The 25,059-nt window shown below is 44.1% G+C and overlaps 3 protein-coding genes across 3 annotated transcripts; 2 read left to right on the forward strand and 1 right to left on the reverse strand.

The window, feature by feature from the left end:
• Window positions 1-607: 607 nt before the first annotated feature.
• PtA15_2A466 (uncharacterized protein) lies at window positions 608-1,555 on the forward strand (the record flags this gene model as incomplete). Its single annotated transcript, XM_053166489.1, has 5 exons — window positions 608-815; window positions 902-997; window positions 1,114-1,239; window positions 1,325-1,417; window positions 1,491-1,555. The coding sequence occupies 5 exons, from the start codon at window positions 608-610 to the stop codon at window positions 1,553-1,555; spliced, it is 588 nt and encodes a 195-aa protein (XP_053017706.1).
• A 4,668-nt stretch (window positions 1,556-6,223) lies between these two features.
• On the forward strand, window positions 6,224-6,463 carry PtA15_2A467 (uncharacterized protein; the record flags this gene model as incomplete). Its single annotated transcript, XM_053166490.1, has 2 exons — window positions 6,224-6,336; window positions 6,424-6,463. The coding sequence occupies 2 exons, from the start codon at window positions 6,224-6,226 to the stop codon at window positions 6,461-6,463; spliced, it is 153 nt and encodes a 50-aa protein (XP_053017707.1).
• Window positions 6,464-11,292: 4,829 nt separating this feature from the next.
• PtA15_2A468 (uncharacterized protein) lies at window positions 11,293-12,287 on the reverse strand (the record flags this gene model as incomplete). The annotated part of the gene is made up of 2 exons (XM_053166491.1): window positions 11,293-11,693; window positions 11,771-12,287. 2 exons carry the CDS (start codon window positions 12,285-12,287, stop codon window positions 11,293-11,295), a joined length of 918 nt encoding a protein of 305 aa, XP_053017708.1.
• Between the last annotated feature and the right edge of the window lie 12,772 nt (window positions 12,288-25,059).

Below are 25,059 nucleotides of genomic sequence, written 5' to 3' on the forward strand. Positions count from 1 at the left end.
GGTCGTCCTTGTCCGGCGAGGTTCCGATCCGGACCACGAAGGTCCGGCACTACCTGACCGGATACCTGGCCGGTTTGGGTCACGGGATGGGTCCACACAGGATGATAAGGTTTGATTGTATGATTTTAGATGTTTCAGTCAGAAGACAACCGGACTTCAGCAACGGCCAGCTGAAATCGAAGGACAGGAGTAAATCCACTGAAACCGAACACCGACACAAACATACGACCCCCGAACGGAAATGGTCACCAGCCTACCGAGCCAAGTGAGAAACAATGCAGACAACCTTTAGAATGTGCACTGGGCAATGCTTCGCTCCCGGCACCGGCAGTCGCGTTGTTTCGCCCAGTGGGATCAGAGTTGATTATAAAGCCTGACCTTTCTATAAGCCGTCTCCCCCGTTCCCACCCCCAGCTCATTCCCTTTACACTTTCATAGTGGTAGAAAAAGGTCACTCGCAGTCGGGTCCTCTCTTTGATAGTTGTACATATTTAAATAGATAAAAGTCAGCAGTTGTTTGCCGCTTTACGAAGTCTTCATACACCAAACATCACAAACTCTTTCTGCTTGTGTTCGTACTCTGAAAGTACTTCAAATCAGTACCAGCATGCTTTCACTCGGCTCAATCTGGAAACTATATGTCGTTTTGGCCGTGATTACCCTTGTCAGCCTACCAGCCGTTGAGCTTGCCCAAGTCAAACGACACGCCTTTTCACGGAGAGACGCGCCAAAGGACGGTACCCCAGCCCAGGATGTTCTCTGTGGTGACAACTGGCGTACAGCTAGCTCTACAACAGTACCAGCGGACCAAGTCTGTAAGCACACAAATCCTGTGATTGTATCTCAATGAAAAGGTGTTCAAGCTCTCACTCTCAAAACACATCGATTGCTTTATCTATAGCTTGTAGAGGATACGATGGTCTACCCTACTTTTGCCTGGCGAGTACATGTCATTTTGAGAGCAAAGAAGGCACGACACCAGAGAATGGCTTCTCCCGTAAGTCTTTGTACACCAGGCTCTTGGACACACCACTATTGTCAGGGTGAAAACTAAGACTGATAATCATTTCCTCCCTCTGATTTTCATTGTCTTCCGATTGATCGGAACATCAGTCAGCGACTGGCGTTTTAAAGACTGCTTACGTTACCCCAATCCAGGAGAGACAGCCCCATCAACAACACTAATAGCATTAATGTCTCCAATTCAAATCTGGGCTCACAATCATGACGGATATCTTTGTGCGTAATCTAGCTCTTTTGATGATTATCTGTATGGAGAATCTGTGAAGCTTATGCTCCTTGATTGGAACCCTTTGGGCTATAGTGGCCATGGGTTGGGACGATCCAAACAATAAGATAACACGTCTTTATAAATGCTCATGGGCTGACCGTCCTGACACAAACAACCAAAGACCTAGTGAGTCTAAACTTTGAATTCTTAGCAATACCAAGTTCTGTTGCTAAAATCATAGAATTATGCAACTTTTCAGTGTGTGGACAATGTACCCATCAAGAATTCAAAGATATCCCTGAACCTATTCCTCCTCCCACCTAAGTAGTGTGTTAGTTGGATAGTTGGATTTGCTGATTCAAAGGACAAAAAAAGAATCCATATCTTTGGTCCACTCTCAAAAATAGACACTTGCCAATTTTATATCCATCCATTTTCAAGTATCAATCACCCAATTTCAAGTATCACCCATTTTCAAGCATCACCCATTTTCAAGTATAGACACTTTTTTATGCGCCACTCCAGTCAGATTGTACTAACAGGAAGAACCTGCGCAAAAAATCAGCCCCATCTTTTGTACCTTGTCAATACAAATACACCACAAAAACTGTATTCTGTTTTCAGAGATTATTTGTAGATAGCTTTATGTAAGATCCCAAACCACATACTTGTGTAACCACATATCCCACAATACCTACATGCTGTTTCTTTCCACCATAGTTGCTGTGGAGAAAAAATGTTTATTGATGGGCCATTACTACTGAAATAAAACTGTGTCAACTGTGAGCAGTTGACATGCAGGATACTCCAGCCAAGCTGCCATTGTAACTCCACCTGGTTACATAATGACTGTTTTTGGCACAGTCACTGTGCAATGCGCAGAGTGGCTGTGCATTGAAGCTTGGGTTTGTTGGAATAACACAGTGAACACCACAAGCTTGCTTAGACTTTCCACACGTATACTGCTCCCAGTTGACCCAGTTTTTTTTGCAGTGTACTGTTTTGGAACAGAATCAGCAGGCACAAGCTGCACATAGTCAGCAGCTACCATTTAATGGAAAAGCAAGCCTTGATAATAACAGGAAGTTATTAGCACACACAGACAAGTAATTCTATTTGACTTATGAGCAGCACACCTTGATAATAACAGGACGTTATTAGTAATAGCACACACAGACTAGTAAGTCTAGTTGACTTATGAGCAGCACACCTGGAGACAAGGTTGTTGAGATGAATTGAGATGAGCATTGATGAACTTGATGAAACCAATTAATGAGATGAAAAAACTGATACAGCAGTGAAAATGGTGTATATGGAATCTACATCTAGGGTTAGAGTTTTTACATAATCAATACTCAGATTCAAACTTTCCTCATCCCACAGCTACTAGGTTTGCCGTTTTGGTGATTTATATGGGCAGGTGTGGTAGAATGTCCACTCAGAGATAGCGCGGGCGGGAATGCACAGAGCGGCTGAGCGCAGAGTGCATTCCGGTGACATAAGCACTGAGGATGATGTCAGAAAGCACGCTAAGAAAGCTTATGGAAAGTTGCGCGTGGATGGAATGCACGGATTGCGGATCACGGATTTTGGATTGGATTGTGGGACCGGAGCTGAAAGACAGGACTGGACTGCGGCAGACTACACTCATGGACTTGTAGCAGCGGCGCGTCAGCAGGTGAGCCAAGGCAGCCAAAGCGGGTGGAACTGGGGCGGAGGCAGTGGAAAGAGACTGACTCACGGGGGCTAGACAGAGGGCGTGGGAGGTCAAGCATTGGAGGGGAGCGCAGTCTGGGACAATGACATGTGGGAAAGTGGGTGGAGCTGACGGACTAGTGCGGGAAAGTGTTGTATCTGCAGGATTGAGTGGGAACGGCAAATTGCGTGGAGGGAAGGAAGGGGGGGTGGAGGTTAACGGTTTCTCTTCTCTTTCTTTTTCCATCATCTTACAGACTAGTAATCATTGTACTTACACTTACAGACGTACTAGAGTATTAGAAGAGCTTTATTTGACCTTATCTTTTGCTTACGGAGATTACTTGTGGATTTGTGCTTGCGGAGTGCAGAGCTTTATTCACTTGCGGATTATTACGCAATAGATCAGGCTCGTTGAGGAGTGCTGAAAGCTAGCGGAAAGTAGCAGTGAAGAGCCAAGACACCAATAATCACTCAGCCTGGACTAGGGTTGAGAATTGGGCCGGGTTGGCCCATGGTTAACCTATGCCACAAGCTATGGGCTGGCGCGGGTCGTGATTTTTTAGTTCCCACAATTAAATGGGCTTGCCCAATGGGCCCCTGAGTTTGGATAGCGGGTCTTGGGCAGCCCATGGGCACCCATTGAATTTCAGTGTGGCAGGTGGGGTGCTGTCTGCACTTAATCAAAAATCATCAAAGCTCAGAATGATCTTAACACTCCAAATGTTCTTCACACTCCAAACGATTCCAACCCTCTGACCAATCTTAACGCTCCAAACAGTACGAAATTTCCGAACAATATGAATGCTCCAAAAAGTTGGATACTCCGAGTGATCTTAACGCTCCAAATGATCATAACGCTCCGCATAGTAGAGATTGTCCATTGATTGGTGTTGCTGCAGAATCAATGCATGGAAAGTTCAACAGGTACAATATTGGAAGCCATTGCAAAATTTTGCTTCCCTAGCGATTGTTTTTGATCTGCACAATACAAGCTTGACTTAATCTGGTTTTACTTTTTGAACAATCTTGGACTTGGTGAAGATACAAGCAAAGTGCAATTAACTTGCATCAGAGAGCTCCTCAATGAATATTTTTCTAGCTATGCACCCAAACCAGAAACAATTCCACCTAGAGAGAAAGTTGCTTCAAATTCACAAAATCTTTTCGACAATGATGAAGATGATGAGCATGATTTGTTTCTATTCAAAGAATTTTCTGGTTTTTGTTCAGCCAAATGAATTTTTCTTTTTTATTTGTATCTAAGTAATTTCCTAAATTATGAAACACTCTGAAATAAACCCAAAAAGCTCATTGGATGGTCTTTTTGGGTTTTGTAGAATGGTCACTGTGATGCCGCAGGGAAATACTGTGTGAGATGAGAGATTTTTAGATAGACAAAGGCTAGAAGTCAGCTGGCAACAGTCCCAGAAGAAACGGATTACCAGAAAGTGTGACTTGAGTCAAGGTCAGATGTTCGCTGACTACCTCGCAAGTACTTTTTTGTGGGTTCTGACCCAAGTCAGGCCTGAGTCCAACCTGTGAGTTTGTGGTTCTGCTACTCTTAGCTTTATCATACCTGCTGGTGTCACTCATTCGTGACCTGTCATTTACAGGTCTTACCCTCAATTAGGGATCTTCATGTGACACCAGTGGATGTTCTTGCACCCACCTGCAGCCATTCATATCCAAGCGTCCTTAGTACAGTGGTTAGTAAACTTGACATGGATATAAGAGACATGGGTTTAACTCCCATAGGACACATAATATTTTATGGAGTTTCACAGGTTATGAGCCCAGCGCTACTGCGTGACACCTAGGATATTATGGAGTCTTGGTATGATAAACCCCTTTCATAGCACGGGGGGCTGTCAGGTTGTGGCTCTGCTACTCTTAGCTTTATCATACCTGCTGGTGTCACTCATTCATGACCTGTCATTTACAGGTCTTACCCTCAATTAGGGATCTTCATGTGACACCAGTGGATGTTCTTTCACCCATCTGCAGCCATTCATATCCAAGCGTCCTTAGTACAGTGGTTAGTACACTTGACATGGATATAAGAGACATGGGTTCAACTCCCATAGGACACATAATATTTTATGGAGTTTCACACAAACAATCAAATCAGTAACCCGGCCCAACCCAACCGTTTCAAGTTGGGCCATTCCAAGAGTCCCACAGATGTTGGCCCATCCATTTGGGCTCGGACCCTTGTCGGGCCAAACAGAAACCTGAGTGGGCTAGTATGGGCCGGCCCAATTCTCAACCCTAGCCTGGACACATGTGTTCTTGAAGAAGGCGGCTAGTGGACTTTTCTACCCACCAACCAGCCTTTATTCTCACACCGTCACTGTGAAAAAACTCAAGAAACTGCTGTCAGTTGACATGCAATATTACAAAGGCACTGCGTAGTAGTTCAATACCATTGGTATATATTTACACCACGGGTTGGCCTGGATTTTAATCCAACATTGTTTTGAACATTTCCACGGATGTTCAGTTCTTGCGCTGCAGGAAGCGTCCGCTGGATGCCACTTGCATTGCCTGAATTTGGACGTTTTTCAAAAAGCATCTGGCAGATGCTTGCTGGATGCTTATTGTCAAGCCAATATGTACCATGTCCTCTGGACAGGTATATAGTAAATATTTGTGCATGTAAATATACCTGTTCAGTTGGGAGACTCAATGCCAATTTTAAACTGATCATGCATAAAAAAGTATATTGCATCAATTCAGTGGTCATTCACAATTCTGAGCAAGTTGAAAATTTCATGTAGTGTTTATGATGGATGTGATAAAATTAATGTTAAGTCTTGAATGTGAAAAGGGCTTATAATTTATCTGGATTAGCCCAGTTCAAACTTCAGGTAGCTGCTTGTTGGCAGATAGAATTTTACCAATAAAGAAGGTCTTTGCACATGTGGATAAAGTTCAGGGCCATAGTACCACATTTTAAGAGAAAAAATTCAAACTGCGATTTGGTTGCATTTGCAAGAGCCATGCTAATGTCTTTTGCAAGAGGCATTGTCGAATTTTGAAAATTTATGATTTTGTTGATTGATGCCTATGTACCAAGCCCCGAAGAGGGAACGGCGGGTGGCAATTCGGGGCCCCGTTCTTTGAGACGTCAGACGAGTCTCAGCAAGACTCAGACCAACCGTCACAAGACAACTGGACTTCAGCAACAGTCAACTACACGAAGGGCGAAAAGAAATCGACGGTAAAATCGAACCGAAAACCCATACAAACCCACAACGTTGAAATAACACAAGATCCTTCCTGGGATCTTTAAAAATGGAACAGCAGAATGACGACCAACTCGAATCGCTTTATTCTAAAATTAATTCAATCAAAAACGTTCGCCTGCTTCAGCTTTATCCCTGCTTCGAAAACACTGTTGACCTAGCGTTGATTTTCTGTTTTCTGGGATGTATGGGTTGATATGATGTTTAGGTGACAATCGATATTCATTCCGATTCGTTATCCCAAAACAGGCTACTCAACCAAACCGTAAGAGCCCAGCCTTCATCTTGAGCAACCAAATGCTCCAGGAAAGAGAGAACCAAAAAAAAGCGGAGCTGATTCTGATTTTCAAATTGGGGAATATGTCTCTCTCAAAAACGAACTGGCCCTCTATCTACATGCACGACTGAAATTCAAGGGAGAGCAATTTGATTCGTTCACATCACAATTATCCGACTCAGCCAATCGATTTAGTCGGACGATCCAAGCCGGTTCATCTCAACGCAGGACAATCATCTACGCTGTGGGCTCCGTTATCGGCCTCTTTGTTCTTTACCGGCTGTTCAGATGACATCACTCGGCCTCACCATCCATCTCATCCACCCATCGGCGGGCGAATGTAGAAACAAAAAGTCCCTGTAAAAAAAGCAGAAATATTATCTACTTGCTGTGGTGGGACTCCCGTATCCAACGCAGATTATTGTATCGGCCGCCCATCAGCAACGCTTTCACACATCTTCTCCCACATCTATACTCAAGGCAGTTGCCTCGGAACACCGGTTGCCCCTCTAAACCTAGGCCACGCGGTCTGAAACGACAAGGTTGTGGATTCCCTTGTACCGCGCTGTTGTACCAGAGGCCTCAGCAATGTACGCTGTGGTCTATCTCTCAGTTCACCGTAGAGTTTCACCACAGGCAGGCCTGCATACATTTTTTACTTACTCTTGACTTTGCGGTCAATCTTGGCTATTCAATTTCAACCTTTCAGCTGCTGAATTTATCTTTGCCACATCTTAGGCACCATTACTCTTCATTTTAATTATCTTCGTTGTTAACTTGGTTATCTTTCTTTGTTATCTCAGCTTGCTCTCTTAGTCATTATCACCCCAACCTTATTATTTTTCACTGCCAGTACCACCCATCTGCCCACCCTCCTCCGTTGGGATTTGCTCTTCACTCTCTTTCAACATTTTTCTTTTTTCCCCTGCGGCAATTCCCTCTTCCACTCACCAAGCAATCATGACAAAGCAAAAAATCAGCCAGGTTCATTCCCACTCCAATCCAGCACCAGACCCATACCCCCTTGTTGAGGATATATACAAAGTAGTCCCTCTCCCCTTCACTCAGATGGTACTGGTCCAGTCCCGTCAAAACTCAGCTCCCAATTCTCTATGCATGATTTGCTGGGGTGGCACCGCTGCTCCTTTGTTCCCCAAGCCATCCACAAGTTTACAATCCCAGGTCACACCCAAGCTGAAGCAGAATATTTTGTCACCGCTATACAAACCACCATCTATTGGAACAAAAAGCGGCACAACAACAATGACCCAGCACTCAAACCAACTTCTGGCCTGTCACCCTGCCAAAGCCTTTTTCTGCCTAGCGTTCAAATATCCGCGCAGCGAAGCACACATAGCAACTCCAAATTTGCAAAAGCAGAAGGCTGTTTCCCGCAAATGTTGATGCAAGGCCGGTTTCACCATTTTCCATCATATTCCAACCAACTCACTCTGCTGTGAGAACTCCTTTTGGGATGGGTGGCAGTGCTTTGAGGGGGAAATAACAAATAAGATATTGCAGTTAAGTAATACTTATGTTACAGGTGGTTTGAAGGACCTGCTCCTCTATTGTACTACACAAGGATTCTGACAACAAAATTTATTTAATGTTGTGGCAAGACCTTGATAGAGATCACTATGTGCAGTAGTCTCTATCAGACTTAGATCAAACAATGTAGATGATGTGAAATGACACAAGCTATTTAAGAACCTGATTATACAGGTGTTGTGTGAGTGGATGTTTGAGATCACATTGTTAAATGAATGAGTGACTGGTTGGTTGGTGGCTGCTATTTGCATGCTGGATTCAGATGAGGGGGGAGGAAGGGCTCCTTATATAGTCTATTTACCAGGCGGCTGACTTGTGGTTCTAGCCCTAAGTCTAATTGAATATGCATACAAATATGGCCACCTTGTGGTTCTAGCCCTAACTCTAATTGAATATGCACAAAAAATATGACCCAGTTGTGGTTGGCTCTAATGAAGCCAAGGAAGCCAAGGACTGGCACTTTGGCTTCCCAGCTTCCTCCGCAGGCCAAGCCAATAGAAGACCTCACCCACGCCAATCAGCCAGCAGAGGCCGACAAGGGTCTCTTGGGGTTTGATGCTGGAGGCTTGACTAACCAACATGGTTGTCTGTCAATGCGGCCTCTGCTGCCAGCAAACAACCTTTACCTCACTGAAGATGAAATTAAACACCATCTTTCAAACCTGCTGGCCTAGCTTGTTAACGCGCTGAATCTAACAAACAACATTCTCAAGTTTGCCAAGAATCGATGTCTTGTTCTTTCCTGGGTTACGCCGGATTGGATGTGGGGTTTCAAGGAATCAGGATTTGTGTGAACAGATCCTGACACACATCACCTACAAGTGCCCCAAGGTGTCAAAACCAAAATATGTGACCTTCCCCGGGATTTCTGTGGTGCAGTGTTTACTGCGTGAAGAAGTTGACAAACTTACTAGTTAGTTGCAAGAAGTGGGATTCAATTGGCTTAAGACGGCAGAGGGTCTTCTCACTCACAAGGATCACAAGGACAACTGCTTGGCCAACTGTGCGGTGGAGGATCTCAAGCAGCTCAGAACAGATGGCTGGGAAATCCTTGGAAGTGTCAAGAACATGTTGCCGCAGAAGGACTTAAGGAAGAAAATCAGGTGAATTGGTCCAATATTTTGTTGAGAAGGGCTCGTAGTTCTGCCTTTGGGGGTTTGGTTGTTTTTCTTTTATACTGTAGATTGAAGTACACATTGCATTTGGGTTTTCTTGTGATAACTATGAGCACCCAAGGAAAAATATGAGGGAAGCCAATGGGCTGAGGCAAGCGGGTGAAGTAAGGAGCGGTCTCATATGTGGTGTGATAGGGGCAGGCAAGAATGGATGGGTCTCAAGAGCACAACTGCCTGGGTTTTAAACAGAAGATGCCTCCAGGGCAAGCAGGGAGTTGTGCTTTTGAATTTTTCTTGTTCTCATTTCTGTGGCATCAATGGCAAACCTGAATGCAGCCTAAGCAATGCCAACTCAATTTGGTTGCTAGGTAGGAAAAAAAACAATATTCAAATCCATAAAGCCAAAAGGGGTATGAAAAAAACACATTTGAAGGTACCTAGCCAACAAGCCGGGATGAGCCCACACATAGAAACCGGCCCTCAGAGCCAAGCAACCAAGTGTGATTCCTCACCAGCATGCCGGTGGTGCTGGCTGCCCGCCAAGGAGAAGGTTTCCTGAGACAGCCGGGTATGTATCAGGCGAGCAGGCACACCTTGTACATAGCTGCTCTCTGCAAGAACGTAAAATGATATTGCCAAGGAGGAGGCCTCTCCGGCAAGCAGGTGTTTTGACTGCTTGCTGTGGAGGAATCTTCCTTGGAATCGTCCCCGGCAAGCGGATCCCCACTCGCCCGTGAGGATTCCTCCTACACGAGCACCTTGCACCTGCTTGCCGAGAAATCTTCCTTGACAAGCAGGTACAAGTGATCCGGGGCAATGGAAGAAAATTCATTCCGGCCGAGTACAAAGGGTGCCAGCGGAAGAAGCCCCAAGTGTATGTATAACATGTACCTGCTTGCCCGAGATAATTCCCAGACCTTGGCAAGCAGGTGTCATTTCCACATCCAAGGGCAAGAGGAAGCCTGCTGGGAAAGCGGAAGGGAATCCATCTTTGCCGAGTGTGTGCAATAGGCCTAGTGTGCAAAATTGCTTGCCAAGGTCCTCGGCAAGCAGGCACTCATCACTCCTGGGGGCAAGCCAAAAATTTGTCCACACCAAATAGGCACAAAGGTGTTGCCCGCTTGGTTGGCCAGGGACCCAATTGGGAGGCTCAATCACTGAGGCTGATCCTCCATCAATTACATATCTATGGTGGATTCTCTCAATCCAGTATTGCTTAGGTTAGATTCAATTTGCCCTTGCTTCTAACGCAACATCACAATCATTATTGGTAGCTGATACATAAGATTTGCATTTAATTACGCTTTTGGGAGTGACTTAGTGGTTCTACATTCAGGCAGGCACTTTATATCAACCTTTCTCCAAGCTCAACCGTTTGGAACAAATCTTGTCTCAATCCCATAATGTCATCTCCAACAGTGTTTGCTTTCACTTGCATGAGCTTTTTTTGTTGTGTGCATGTCTCAACCGGGGGTTTTTTCTTTTGATGATTACACCACGGACGCAAAACTCCAAAGGTTGTTCAAAGGTGCTTCAAATGAACTTCAAACAAAAATCAATTCAGTTGGGACGTTGCCAACTGGGTCAAAATCAAAAATCTTGCATATTGTCCAAATAATACTTGAGTTTTTTTCAAATGCTTGTTTAAAAAGATGGATTAATGCACATTCGAAGTTTCTTCAAACTGAAATCTTAAAATTGCGTCCGTGGTGTATTCTTGGTGTTTACAACTCCCCTTGCTCCCCTCAGCCCATGTGATGTAATTTATGGTGTTCAAAATTGCATATGTCACTGTTTACATAAAATCATAAAGCCAATTTTGGCTGGGAGAGCTCAGCGTGCATAAAACTTAAAGTGACATCTCCCAGCCAAAATTGCAGTTTATGATTTTATGTAAAAAAATCTTATGCAATTTTGAACACCATAATTGTTTTTCTTGTGATTTTTAATTGTTAACATCAACTCCTGCTTTGCTATCTTTTCTATGTGCTCATTTATTTCAGGGTATAACCGGCACATGGAGTTGATTCTATAATAACAGTAGGCAAGACTTTCACGAGCTGTGAAACACATACATTCACACATAATCTGGTTTTGAAAAGAAATCTACGATATTCAGTGTCCAACCAGCAAATCAACCCAAAAAAAACAGAAGATTGTAGAGGGGCGAAGAGAGTGTTAGGCCTTCTTCTTCGGAAAGTTTCCGATTGCGTCAGGGGGTAGATCCAATTCGATAGCGGCAGTCTTAGAGCGATAAGGATCGGAATTTTTAGGGATGAGGCCCTGTTTGACGGCATGTTGATGTTTCTCGAGGTCATGGGCAAACATAGCGAAAGCGATCCGGTTAGAGAAGGAGAAGATGATTCCAAGTATTGGGATCCTTTCGAGTGTGGCAGCAAAGAAACCGAGCCATCGTAACGAGTTCTCTCGCTCGACCATGAACAAAGCCTGCTCCAACTCGCTCATCTTCTTCGTCCGAAAGTATCGCTCCAAAAGTCGCTCCGACAGAGTCAGTGAGACAAGGAATGAGCCGACGATCGTATTCAGGAACGGAACAAAGTTCAGTGGTAGCAACATGACTACGATTGATCATCATCAACAACAACTTCCCACATTGTTTATTTTTCTCCCGACAGAGTATGTAGAGTGGACTCGCCTTTGAGGATAAGCAGTCTAAAGATCGGCCCGGTGATGGTCCTGTACCACTTCCACTTCGAGATTCTTCGCTGAGCTTTCTCGAGGGGAGGATTTTCCCATTCCTCGACGTACGGTATCCAGAACTCGGCAGATTTAGCACGACTCTGGATGGTGAAGTCGTAGACCTTAGCTCTAGTCTTCTTGAGTTTTCGCAGTAGAAAGAATTCGATAATCGAGCTGAGCTGGCTGAGGACGAGACTGATCGTCGTGAAGTTCGCCAAGGAGAAGAACGATGCCCCCATCCCTACCCCTTCCTCCTCCATCGCCTTGGCCCGCTTGCTTAGATAGAAATACATCACCCATACTTTCGTCACCGGATAGGAGAGACAGCAGTAGACTATCGATAGGATCACTAGCCTCTTCACAATCGTCGAGAACTCTTGAACAATCGCTCGGTTGATCTTCCCATCCGTGCCTAATCGATAGATCCCTACCGTCAGATAACTCGTCGGAAATTGTAGTAGTTCTTGCGGCATCTTCTCTAGTCCACAACGAGGGTTCCTGGGATATACAACACATATTTATTTGCATTTGCAGTTGATGCTGTTGGATTTATAGCAAAATCTCTCCCACGGGCGTCCCCGGGGGGTGCAATATCCCTTGGGGAGAACAAGTCGATGGGCTGGCTGAGGCTGGCTGGGACAGAAAGGATTTTCAAGCCTAAAAAACAAGAAAGAACATATAAAGGGCCTGTACCATAGGGCATGGAAATTGAAATTTTCCAAATTTATTTGCCTCAAAATTTCTTGGGACAAAAACTGAGCCTGGCCAAAATGTAGGCTTGAGCCCAAATGTGAAGAATTTCAACATTTGAACCCTCTGCTAGTTTTCAATTTTTGTGTACAGGGCAAAAAAAGTTGAAATTTTTCAAAATTGAGGCCCATGGTACAGGCCCAAAGAAAATGAATCTCAATTCTCAAATACTGAATAGACAAAACTGTGGGCAGGAGGTTCCTCAAGGATCTGGTCACTTCATTTCATTTTTATGGTCTGATTCCAACAGGACTTTGGGCCCAAAATCATGGAAACTGAGTGAGAAATTTACACTGTGCCAAAAGATACTTATTCTCTTTCAATTCAGGGCTGGATTTTCAAAATCACAAATATCCCTTGAAGGGTGATGGCCACATATCATAAATTGGCTCAAGAGTATGAGCAGGAGTGTACATAAGCCCTGTGATCCAGGATCCAACACGGGGGAAGAGGCAAGCTATGTATTGGATCTGAACAGATTAGCTAAAGGTCCCAGACAAGCTAAATGTGGGAGAGTTTTTGGACGCCGGAATTTGATTGAAGGTGTTGTGCGTGTGATGTGGATTTTTGGTTTTGAAAAAAATGCTGGATTTCTTAAAGGTGAGATGAAGCCCAAATATCTTGCCTGGGAAAGGAAAGTTATGGAGGCTATGACAGAGTGTTTCCATTACAATTTCTCCATTGTCGCACAAGATAGTTGACGCGCAATGAGCACTTGGCTAGAATTTGTTAAAATCTTGTTATTAGATTGGCGTTAGCACACATTGTCCATGATGCTATTGTTATGGCAGGTCTCTTTACATATTACATAACTGCCATGGTTTTATACAGTTTTAGCTCACCAACACAATTACATAATCATCTTTTGTATATATATTCTACATTCTTAGCAATCTTATTTTTCCCTTGGGGGAGTTCTACATCTCATTCTCGCATTATCCTGATATCTAAGCTCTTCAGGTTATGAGCCCGCGCTGTCACCAGCGGGTATCCAGTGAACTATACTCCTCATAATCCACTTACTTGCTTTGCGTCTTTGCCTGCAAAGCTTGATATATTCATCTTTTTTATGGTTCATACTTGTTCTTGGAATCCTGAAGTTATCATCCCCAACTTCTCCGCACAAGTTACCCCTCCGAGATCTCCTGCATCTTCAAACTCTGTTTCTTCTTTCCACTCTATGTCCGACAACGGTGATATTTCCCATTCCGTCGTACCCGGTTCCTTTCCCTTAGATCCCGTTGTCACCCCGTCTGTCCGTTTTTCCCATCCCGGTACTCCAACCCCTTCGATTCCTGCGGCAATGCGTCCCAATTTCCGTCTCTCTGCCCCTCCGGTCAAGTCACCCTCCCCGATGCCGCCAATCCCTGTCGATGAACGTCGGTCCCCTCAACCTGGCCCGTCCAACAAAGGAAAAGCTCGTGATTTCCCGGATCCTCCTTCACCCCAGCTTTCTCCTCGTCTTCCTCAACCATCTCCTTCTTCAACTTCCGTCGACGACATCCTCTGAAAGGCTATTGGTCCGGGAGGCTTTGACAATTTAAATGAGGATGTCTTGAAGATTCTTTTGGTCCGGGCTCTTACCAACAACTCCTCTCCAGGGTCCTCGGCGTCCAGTCAACTCAAGTGGCAACAACTAGGGAAGGAAATCCAACCTTCCCTGTCCATCGACGGGTCAAATTTTCCGGCTTGGTCTGCGGCTTTAAGGGAGTTGGTCGCCACCGTTACTTGTCGGGAAGATTACTTCAACCAGTGCCTGTTCGAGGATGATGCTTCGACAGCGCTTGGCGTATTGACGGTCATCAAGGCTTCCATTGATCCGGCTCTGCGACCATCTCTTCACGGCATGACTGCTTACGGCGCCTGGACCTCCCTTCAAGATTGGTTTGCGGGGTCCTCCTGGTCAATGCTCCTTGCACAATGGATTGGACTGGCCAGGACCACAGACGATGCTTCGGACTCCGTCGCGGCAAGCTATGAGGCCTTTAAACGGGGTTTGCTGGACATTGAGGAGCGCATTGGAGGCTGGACGACAGATAAGATTCTATGTTTTGTGTTTCATGCGGCTCTCATCTGTTACGGGAGCGAAGTGGCCAACGCAATGGATTCTCGATTCACCATTTCTCCCAATGTTAATGTTTCTGGGTCTGATTTGTTGAACGTTGCTACTTGGGTAGATCAATCCTTGAAAGCTTCTGGATCTCGCCCGGCGATGATGGCAATGTCGGCTCAACAAGGACGAGGAGGAAGGCAACGCGGAGGTCGTTCTGGAAGAGGGTCTGCACCACGTGGGCAACTTCAGACAACTGGCTCCCATGGTTCTCTTCCGGCTGACAGCTGGGGTTCTCAGTGGATCACCCCGGATAATCCATGCAGCTCTTGTTGGGATTGGGGGCACTGGGCTCCTGACTGTCCTCGCTCTAAGGCAGGGCTTCCACCTCTGGATGACCCCCGCTTGAAGACTCCAGGGTGGAGGCCCAAGAAGTCTGCAGTCCTCTCCAATTGGCTCCAAATGGCGGACAAATCCTTGGCGTCCATCTCGGCAGCTCCAGACAAATCTGACGACGTCCTGGTCGACACTGGCGCTACCAATCATGTAACGTCACGTCGTGATCTGTTTGTCACCTTTCGGCCTACTAATATACGTCTCCGCGTGGCTTCCGAAGAATCCCTTTCCGTAGGCGGAGTTGGCGACATTGTTGTCAAGACGGCTCAAGGCAATCTTTGCCTAAGTCAAGTTTTATTCTGCTTGGGTCTTCGCGGCACGGTTCTCTCCGTTGGTTTCTTCAATCATTGGGACGGTAGTGTTTCATTCAACGACGGCCGTTTCATTTTTCGCCAATCAGACTCTGTTTTTCCTTTGTATATTGACAACTATAGATGGTTTATCTCTTCCCGCGTTTTCCCTTCTGTTCCCACTCCTTCCTCTTCTCCGGTTCCCTCTCTCGCCAGTGTTTCTTCCAGAGTTTGGCACCTCCGATTGGGTCATTTGGCAGTTCAAACGATCAATCGCACCATTGTCCATGATTCTGTGTATGGGCTTCCTGAGAAGCGTTTCAATTCTACTTCAAAGAAATGCACTTTGTGTTCCCTTTCAAAAAGTCACCATGTCCCTGTTCATTCCCCCAGTCGGGGTATTGCGGACAAACCTGGGGCCATTGTGGCTGTTGACCTGGTTGGACCTTTTCCTCAGGCTGTTGACGGTAGCGTCTACGGCTTGGTAATTCACGACGTTTTTTCTTGGATGACGTCCACCTTTGGCCTTAAACGCAAAGCAGATGCGGCTTCGTCGGTTATTGAATGGGCTCTTAACTTCTGGAAACACACAGGCCACAAACTTCTGTGCATCCGCTACGACAACGGTGGCGAGTTTATCTCTAATAAGTTCAATACATTCCTTAAGGACAACCAGATCCGTCATGAGATGTCCATTCCCTACGAACATCATCAAAATGGAAGTGTGGAGCGCACCAACCAAAGTCTCCTCGACATGGCTCGAACTCTCTTGGTTCATGCACGACTTCCAGAAAGTCTTTGGTTTCAGGCGCTCAAACACGCGACGTTTGTATTCAACCGCGTTGTACACAACGGTTCTTCGAAGACCCCGTATGAGCTTTGTATCAAATCCAAACCTTCTCTCGACATGATCCGTGTGTTTGGTTGTAAAGCTTACCTACACGACCTCAATTATCCCAAACAGTTTGTCCCTAGGGCTCGAGAACTGATTCACGTTGGTATATCGGAAGTCTCTCATGGCTGGGTCTTATGGGATCCAGTAAAAAATTGCCTGGAGCGCGGGGCGTCTGTGGCTTTTTATGAAGATGAATTGCCCTATACAGTTTCCAATCCTACGGCCATCACTGCGGTTCTCAGTTCTATTCAAGTTTGTCGTCTGGGTGATTTTTCATTGATGCGGGAGTTTGACATTCAGGACACATGCCTGGAGTCCGCTGTCTCGGTTGCACCCTTCATTTCTGATGCGCCGGAGACGTACAATCAAGCGGTTCAATCTGATTCTGGCGTTCAATGGTTGAAAGCTTGCAACAACGAAGTTGGGATGATGGTTTCCCTTCATGTTTGGGACGAGGTTCCAATCTCGTCTCGTCTGGAAATCCTGAATTGCCGCTGGGTTTTTGCTGTTAAGCGGAATCAAGAAGGCGTTGTTATTTGTTTCAAGGCACACATTGTCGCTCAGGGGTTCCGTCAAATTCACGGGGTCAATGTTGGGGAAACTTTCACCCCGACTCCTACTTTTACCTCCTTGCGTGTACTTCTTGCAATCACGTTGCATTTCTCCTGGCCAGTGGCGTCTTTCGACGTCAAGTCGGCTTTCCTCCACAGCGATATCAACTACGATGTTTATATTCGTCCCCCTCCTGGCGTCAAGGTGTCACCGAACTGTGTTCTGAAACTCCGCAAGGCGTTGTACGGGACGCGTCAGGCTAGTCATTGTTGGTGGATGCATCTAAAAAACCGGCTTGCAACGATTGGTTTCCTTTCTAATCTCAAGGACCAGTCCACCTATGTATACCGCAATGGTACCAACATGGCCTTCTTGTGGGTTCACGTCGACGACGGTATTTTTACTGCAAGTTCGAGACTGTCGTTGGATCGACTCAAGGCTAGACTGGATGCTGTTCTTGATCTCAAGTGGGACCAGCAACTCTCCAGCATTGTCGGGTTGCAAGTGCGTGAAGTCCCTGGTGGTTTTTGTCACAATCAGCCTCTGCTTGTTGAGAAAATTACTTCTCTCATGTCATCGAACATCAAGACCAGGACTCCCATTTCTTCTTCTGACTTGCAGTCCAACCCGTCCACTGAGATGAGCAAGCCATATCTTTCTGTCATCGGTTGCTTGCTCTACTTGTCTCAAGGCTCTTGTCCCGACATCACATTTGCGGTAAACTTTCTTGCATGTTTTTCAATGGCTCCGGATGACTCTCATTGGACGGCCCTCGATCATCTAGTCTGCTACGTCAGGTTTACGGCTGCTTCTTCCCTTCCAACCATTGTGACTGGCGCGGTCTCTGACTGTGTCACCACCTTTGTTGACGCCAACTGGGGCGGGGAAGGTTCTAGATCAGTTCATGGCTTCATTTCAATGGCGTGGGGAGCACCTGTTTCCTGGGCATCCAAACGGCAGACATGCCAGGCTGAATGCATGGCTCTGTCTTTTGCGTCTAAGGATGCTTGCTATGTGTCTTCTCTCCTCTCAAAATTTTTCTCGGTCGCGTCCCCTCTTCTGCTTTCCGACAAGAAGGCGGCGGTGTACATCAGCAAGGATTGCGGGACTCGTAAGGAACATCGGCACATCGACCGTGAATTTCACACTATCAATGAACTTCTGTACCACGAAAAAGTCCGCCTTGATTGGATTTCAACCGACCTTCAACTTTCCAACATTTTCACCAAGGCCCTTGGATGGAGGAAAATTGCTGAGTTTGCCACTCAGATGGGTTTGAGAAACCCATCACAAGCTATGGCAAGTACACACTACCAAGATGGATGAATTTGCGATGTCGTATATTGATCAATATAGCGTATATTGATCAATTTATATTGATCACTTTTTTTTTTTTTTATTATTCCTCTTGATACCTTTGTCTGTTTTCCATGTCTCCTTGATACTATTCTATAATCTCTCTCCTTCTGCCTGTGTTAGCTTCAAGCCACAGGAATTTTTTTTTTCTTTTGCCTGATAACATTCATAAATTTCTACATACACCACTCAATTCTTCCTGAAAAAAAGATGTTGCAAGTTTTAGGATTAATCCAGGGTAGCTGAGGGGTCTCAATTTTTTTTTTACTTCAACAATTGATGTTATCAGAAGTCTCCAAATCGACTTTTTTTCAAAAGAGGAAAAACATTGACCCCTGACCTCTCTCATGATACCATCCTGCACACATTTTTAATTTGGTTGGTTGAACTTGCTCAAGATATTGCATATCATACTTGAAGTGCTACATGCATAGAAGGCCTTTTTGAAATTAGTTTACCATCGTTTAGCATATTTTTGTCAGGTTCTTTTTTTTATCTACTTTTGTTATCAACCACAGATTAATGAGGAATATTTCCACGTAAAATTTGATCGGAAAATTTTTCTACATATGAAACCCAGAAATATTTTAAAATATAATTTATTTGGGGTCACATCCATTATGCAGCAGCAACAATGTGATCAGTTCCCAAATATCACTAATTTGGTAGTTTCTGGCCCTTTCTGCCATTATATCTCAACAAAGCGTGGGAGTTCTTCCATGATATTGGTATCAAAATGATCAATAGCCCCCAAGGATTCATTTTGTACCTTAAATTACCACATAACCCAAATGTAGCAGCTACAATCTGATCAGTTGCCAAATGTCACTAATTTGGTAGTTTCTTGGTGTTGCTGCCACTATATCTCAACACAGCCTGGGAGTTCTTCCATGATATTGGTATCATAATGATCAATAGCCAGCAAGAATTCATTGTGTACCTTAAATGACCAAAAAACCTCCAAATGTAGCAGCTACAATCTGACCAGTTGCCAAATCTCACTAATTTGGTAGTTTCTTGGTGTTTCTGCCACTATATCTCAGCGCAGCATGGGAGTTCTTCCATGATATTGGTACCAAGATGATCAAATGCCCTCAAAGATTGATTGAGTACCTCCAATGAGCACAAAACCCCCAATTGTAGCAGGCACAATGTGATCAGTTGCCAAATATCACTAATTTGGTAGTTTCTCGGTGTTTCTGCCACTATATCTCAGCGCAGCATGGGAGTTATTCCATTATATTGGTACCAAAGTGATCAAACACCCTCAAACATTCATTTTGTACCTTGGATGACCACAAAACCCCCCAATGTAGCAGCCACAATGTGATCAGTTGCAAAATATCACTAATTTGGTAGTTTCTTGGTGTTTCTGCCACTATATCTCAGCGCAGCATGGGAGTTCTTCCAATATATTGGTACCATAATGATCATATGCCCTCAAAGATTCATTGTGTACCTTCAATGACCACAAAAACCTGAAATGTAGCAGCTACAATGTGATCAGTTGCCAAATATCACTAATTTGGTAGTTTCTTGGTGTTTCTGCCACTATATCTCAGCGCAGCATGGGAGTTACTCCAAGATATTGGTACCAAGATGATCAAATGCCCTCAAAGACTGATTGAGTACCTTGAATGACCACAAAACCCTCAAGTGTAGCAGCCAAGATGTGGTCAGTTGCCAAATATCACTAATTTGGTAGTTTCTTGGTGTTTCTGCCACTATATCTCAGCGCAGCATGGGAGTTAATCCAAGATATTGGTACCAAGATGATCAAACGCCCCTGAAGATTCATTTTGTACCTAGAATGACCACACAACCCCCACATGTAGCAGCCACAAGGCGATCAGTTGCCAAATATCACTAATTTGGTAGTTCTTTGGTGTTTCTGCCACTATATCTCAGCGGAGCATGGGAGTTCTTCCATGATATTGGTACCAAAATAATCACATGCCCTCAAACATTCATTGAGTACCTTGGATGACCACAAAACCCCCAAATGTAGCAGCCACAATGTGATAAGTTGACGAATATCACTAATTTGGTAGTTTCTTGATGTTTCTGCCACTATATCTCAGCACAGTGTGGGAGTTCTTCCATGATATTTGAGCCAAAAGTATCGCATGCCCTCAAAGATTCATGGAGTACCTTGGATGACCACAAAACCCCCAAATGTAGCAGCCACAATGTGATCAGTTGACAAATATCACTAATTTGGTAGTTTCTTGGTGTTTCCGCCACTATATCTCAGCACAGCGTGGGAGGTCTTCCATGATATTGGTACCAAAATGATTAATCACCGCTGAAGATTCATTGTGTACCTTGAATGACCACAAAACCCCCAAATGTAGCAGCCACCATGTGATCAGTTGCCAAATATCACTAATTGGGTAGTTTCTTGGTGTTTCTGCCAGTATATCAGCCCCGCGTGGGAGTTCTTCCATGATATGGGAACCAAATTTATCACATGCCCCTGAAGATTCATTGTTTACCCTGAATGACCACAAAACCCCCAAATGTAGCAGCCACAATGTGATCAGTTGCCAAATATCACTAATTTGGTAGTTTCTTGATGTTTCTGCCACTATATCTCAGCGCAGCATAGGAGTTCTTCCATGATATTGGTACCAAAATGATCACATGCCCTCAAACATTCATTGAGTACCTTAGAAGACCACAAAACCCTCAAATGTAGCAGCCACAATGTGATCAGTTGATGAATATCACTAATTTGGTAGTTTCATGATGTTTCTGCCACTATATCTCAGCACAGTGTGGGAGTTATTCCATGATATTTGTACCAATAAACACCCATGCCCTCAAGCATTCATTGGGTACCTTGGGTGACCACAAAACCCCCAAATGTAGCAGCCACAATCTGATCAGTTGACGAATATCACTAATTTGGTAGTTTCTTGATGTTTCTGCCACTATATCTCAGCACAGTGTGGGAGTTCTTCCATGATATTTGTACCAAAATAATCACATGCCCTCAAAAATTCATTGGGTACCTTGGATGACCACAAAACCCCCAAATGTAGCAGCCACAATGTGACCAGTTGCCAAATATCACTAATTTGGTAGTTTCTTGGTGTTTCTGCCACTATATCTCAGGCCAGCATGGGAGTTCTTCCATGATATTTGTACCAAAATGATTGCATGCCCTCAAAGATACGTTTGGTACCTTGGATGACCACAAAACCCCCAAATGTAGCAGCGACACTGTGATCAGTTGCCAAATATCACTAATTTGGTAGTTTCTTGGTGTTTTGGCCACTATATCTCAGTGCAGCATGGGAGTTCTTCCGTGATATTGGTACCAAAATGATCACATGCCCCTGAAGATTCATTGTCTACCTTGAATTACCACAAAACCCCCAAATGTAGCAGCCACAATGTGATCAGTTGCCAAATATCACTAATTTGGTAGTTTCTTGGGGTTTTGGCCACTATATCTCAGTGCAGCATGGGGGTTCTTCCGTGATATTGGTACCAAAATGATCACATTCCCCTGAAGATTCATTGTCTACCTTGAATTACCACAAAACCCCCAAATGTAGCAGCCACAATGTGATCAGTTGCCAAATATCACTAATTTGGTAGTTTCTTGGTGTTTCTGCCACTATATCTCAGGCCAGCATGGGAGTTCTTCCATGATGTTGGTACCAAAATGATCAAATGGCCCTGACGATTCATTGTGTACCTCGGATGACCACAAAACCCCCAAATGTAGCAGCCACAATGTGATCAGTTGGCAAATGTTCTAATTTGGTAGTTTCTTGGTGTTTCCGCCACTATATCTCAGGCCAGCATGGGAGTTCTCCCATGATATTGGTATCAAAATGATCAAATGGCCCTGAAGATTCATTGTGTACCTTGGATGACCACAAAACCCCCAAATGTAGCAGCCACAATGTGATCAGTTGGCAAATGTTCTACTTTGGTAGTTTCTTGGTGTTTCTGCCACTATATCTCAGCGCAGCATAGGAGTTCTTCCATGATATTGGTACCAAAATGATCACATGCCCTCAAAGATTCATGGATTCCTTGGATGACCACAAAACCCCCAAATGTAGCAGCCACAATGTGATCAGTTGGCAAATGTTCTAATTTGGTAGTTTCTTGGTGTTTCTGCCACTATATCTCAGCGCAGCATAGGATTTCTTCCATGATATTGGTACCAAAATGATCACATGCCCTCAAACATTCATTGAGTACCTTGGATGACCACAAAACCCCCAAATGTAGCAGCCACAATGTGATCAGTTGACAAATATCACTAATTTGGTTGTTTCTTGATGTTTCTGCCACTATATCTCAGCACAGCGTGGGAGTTCTTCCATGATATTTGTACCAAAATGATTACATGCCCTCAAAGATTCATGGATTCCTTGGATGACCACAAAACCCTCAAATGTAGCAGCCACAATGTGATCAGTTGCCAAATATCACTAATTTGGTAGTTTCTTGGTGTTTCTGCCACTATATCTCAGGCCAGCATGGGAGTTCTTCCATGATATTGGTACCAAAATTATCAAATGGCCCTGAAGATTCATTGTGTACCTTGGATGACCACAAAACCCCCAAATGTAGCAGCCACAATGTGATCAGGTGGCAAATGTTCTAATTTGGTAGTTTCTTGGTGTTTCTGCCACTATATCTCAGCTCAGCGTGGGAGTTCTTCCATGATGTTGGTACCAAAATGATCAAATTCCCCTGAAGATTCATTGGGTACCTTGAATGACCACAATACCCCCAAATGTAGCAGCCACACTGTGATCAGTTGCCAAATTAGTGATATTTGGCAACCATTCACATTGTAGCTGCTACATTTGGGGGTTTTGTGTTCATTCAAGGTACACAATTCATCTTTGAGGGCATTTAATCATTTTGGTACCAATATCATTGAAGAATTCCCACGCTGCGCTGAGATATAGTGGCAGAAACACCAAGAAACTACCAAATTGGTGATATTTGGCAACTGATCACATTGTGGCTGCTACATATGGGGGTTTTGTGGTCATTCCAGGTACTCAATGAATCTTTGAGGGAATTTTATCATTTTGATACCAATATTATGGAAGAAATCCCACGCTGCGCTGAGATATAGTGGCAGCAACACCAGAAACTACCAAATTAGTGATATTTTGCAACTGATCACATCCTAGCTGCTACATTTGGGGGTATTGTGGTCATTCAAGGTACACAATTAATCGACAGGGGAATTTGATCATTTTGGTACCAATATCATGGAAGAACTCCCACGCTGTGCTGAGATATAGTGGCAGAAACACCAAGAAACTACCAAATTAGTGATATTTGGCAACTGATCACATTGTGGCTGCTACATTTGGGGGTTTTGTGTTCATTCAAGGTACAAAATGAATCTTTAGGAGCATGTGAACATTTTGGTACCAATATCATGGAAGAACTCCCACGCTGCACTGAGATATAGTGGCAGAAACACCAAGAAACTACCAAATTAGTGATATTTGGTAACTGATCACATTGTGGCTGCTACATTTGGGGGTTTTGTGGTCATCAAAGGTACTCAATGAATTTTTGAGGGCATGTGATTATTTTGGTACCAATATCATGGAAGAACTCCCAGGCTGCTTTGAGATATAGTGGCAGAAACACCAAGAAACTACCAAATTAGTGATATTTGGCAACTGATCAGGTCGTAGGGCTACATTAGGGAGTTTCATGGTAATTTAAGCTACACAATGAATCCTTGGGGACTATTGATCATTTTGAAACCAATATAATGGAAGAACTCCCAAGTTGTGTTGAGATATAGTGGCAGAAACACCAAGAACCTACCAAATTAGTGAGATTTGGCAACTGATGAGATTGTAGCTGCCACATTTGGGGGTTTTGTGGTCATTTGAGGTACACAATGGATCCTTGGGGGCCACTGAACATTTTGATACCAATATCATGGAAGAACCCCCAGCCTGTGTTGAGATATAGTGGCAGAACCACCAAGAAACTACCAAATTAGTGATATCTGGCAACTGATCAGATTGCAGCTGCTGCATAATGGATGTGACCCCAAAAACATTATTTCTGGGTTTTATATTCAGAAAAATTGTCCAACAAAATTTTATGTGGAAATATTCCTCATTAATCTGTGGTTGATCACAAAAGTAGATAAAAAAAAGAACCTGACAAAAATATGCTAACCCATGGTAAACTAATTTCAAAAAGGCCTCCTATGCATGTAGCACTTCAAGTATGATATGCAATATCTTGAGCAAGTTCAACCAACCAAATTAAAAATGTGTGCAGGATGGTATCATGAGAGAGGTCAGGGGTCAATGTTTTTCCTTTTTTGAAAAAACAGTCAATTTGCAGACTTCTGATAACAGATCAATTGTTGAAGTAAAAAAAAAAAAGAAAAAAAAAATTGAGACCCCTCAGCCACCCTGGATTAATCCTAAAACTGGCAATGTCTTTTTTTCAGGAAGAATTGAATGGTGTATGTAGAAATTTATGAATGTTATCAGGCAAAAAAAAAGATTCCTGTGGCTTGAAGCTTATAACACAAGGGGAAGGAGAGAGATTATAGAATGGTATTAAGGAGACATGGAAAACAGACAAAGGTATCAAGAAGAATAATAAAAAAAAATTGATCAATATAAATTGATCAATATACGCTATATTGATCAATATACGACATCGCAAATTCATCCATCTTGGTAGTGACGGGGGGGTCAGTATGCGCTAGCGGCGACAAACATACGCCCCCCGCATCTGTCCGTCTCCTTCCAGGCCGTCAACATCATTCCGTAGATAATTCTGCAGGATGTTAACCATTGTTGCTTTATATTTTTTGGCCGTTTGATGACTCAGGTTCTTTTGGCTTGGCTTGTTCTTCTGGATTCCCCTTTTATTTTTTCCTCTTTCTTCTTTGTACTCTTCTATATACTTCACCTTCTTCTCCTTGGCTA

The sequence above is a fragment of the Puccinia triticina genome, chromosome 2A (genome assembly GCF_026914185.1).
Source record: "Puccinia triticina chromosome 2A, complete sequence".
Taxonomy (NCBI): domain Eukaryota; kingdom Fungi; phylum Basidiomycota; class Pucciniomycetes; order Pucciniales; family Pucciniaceae; genus Puccinia; species Puccinia triticina.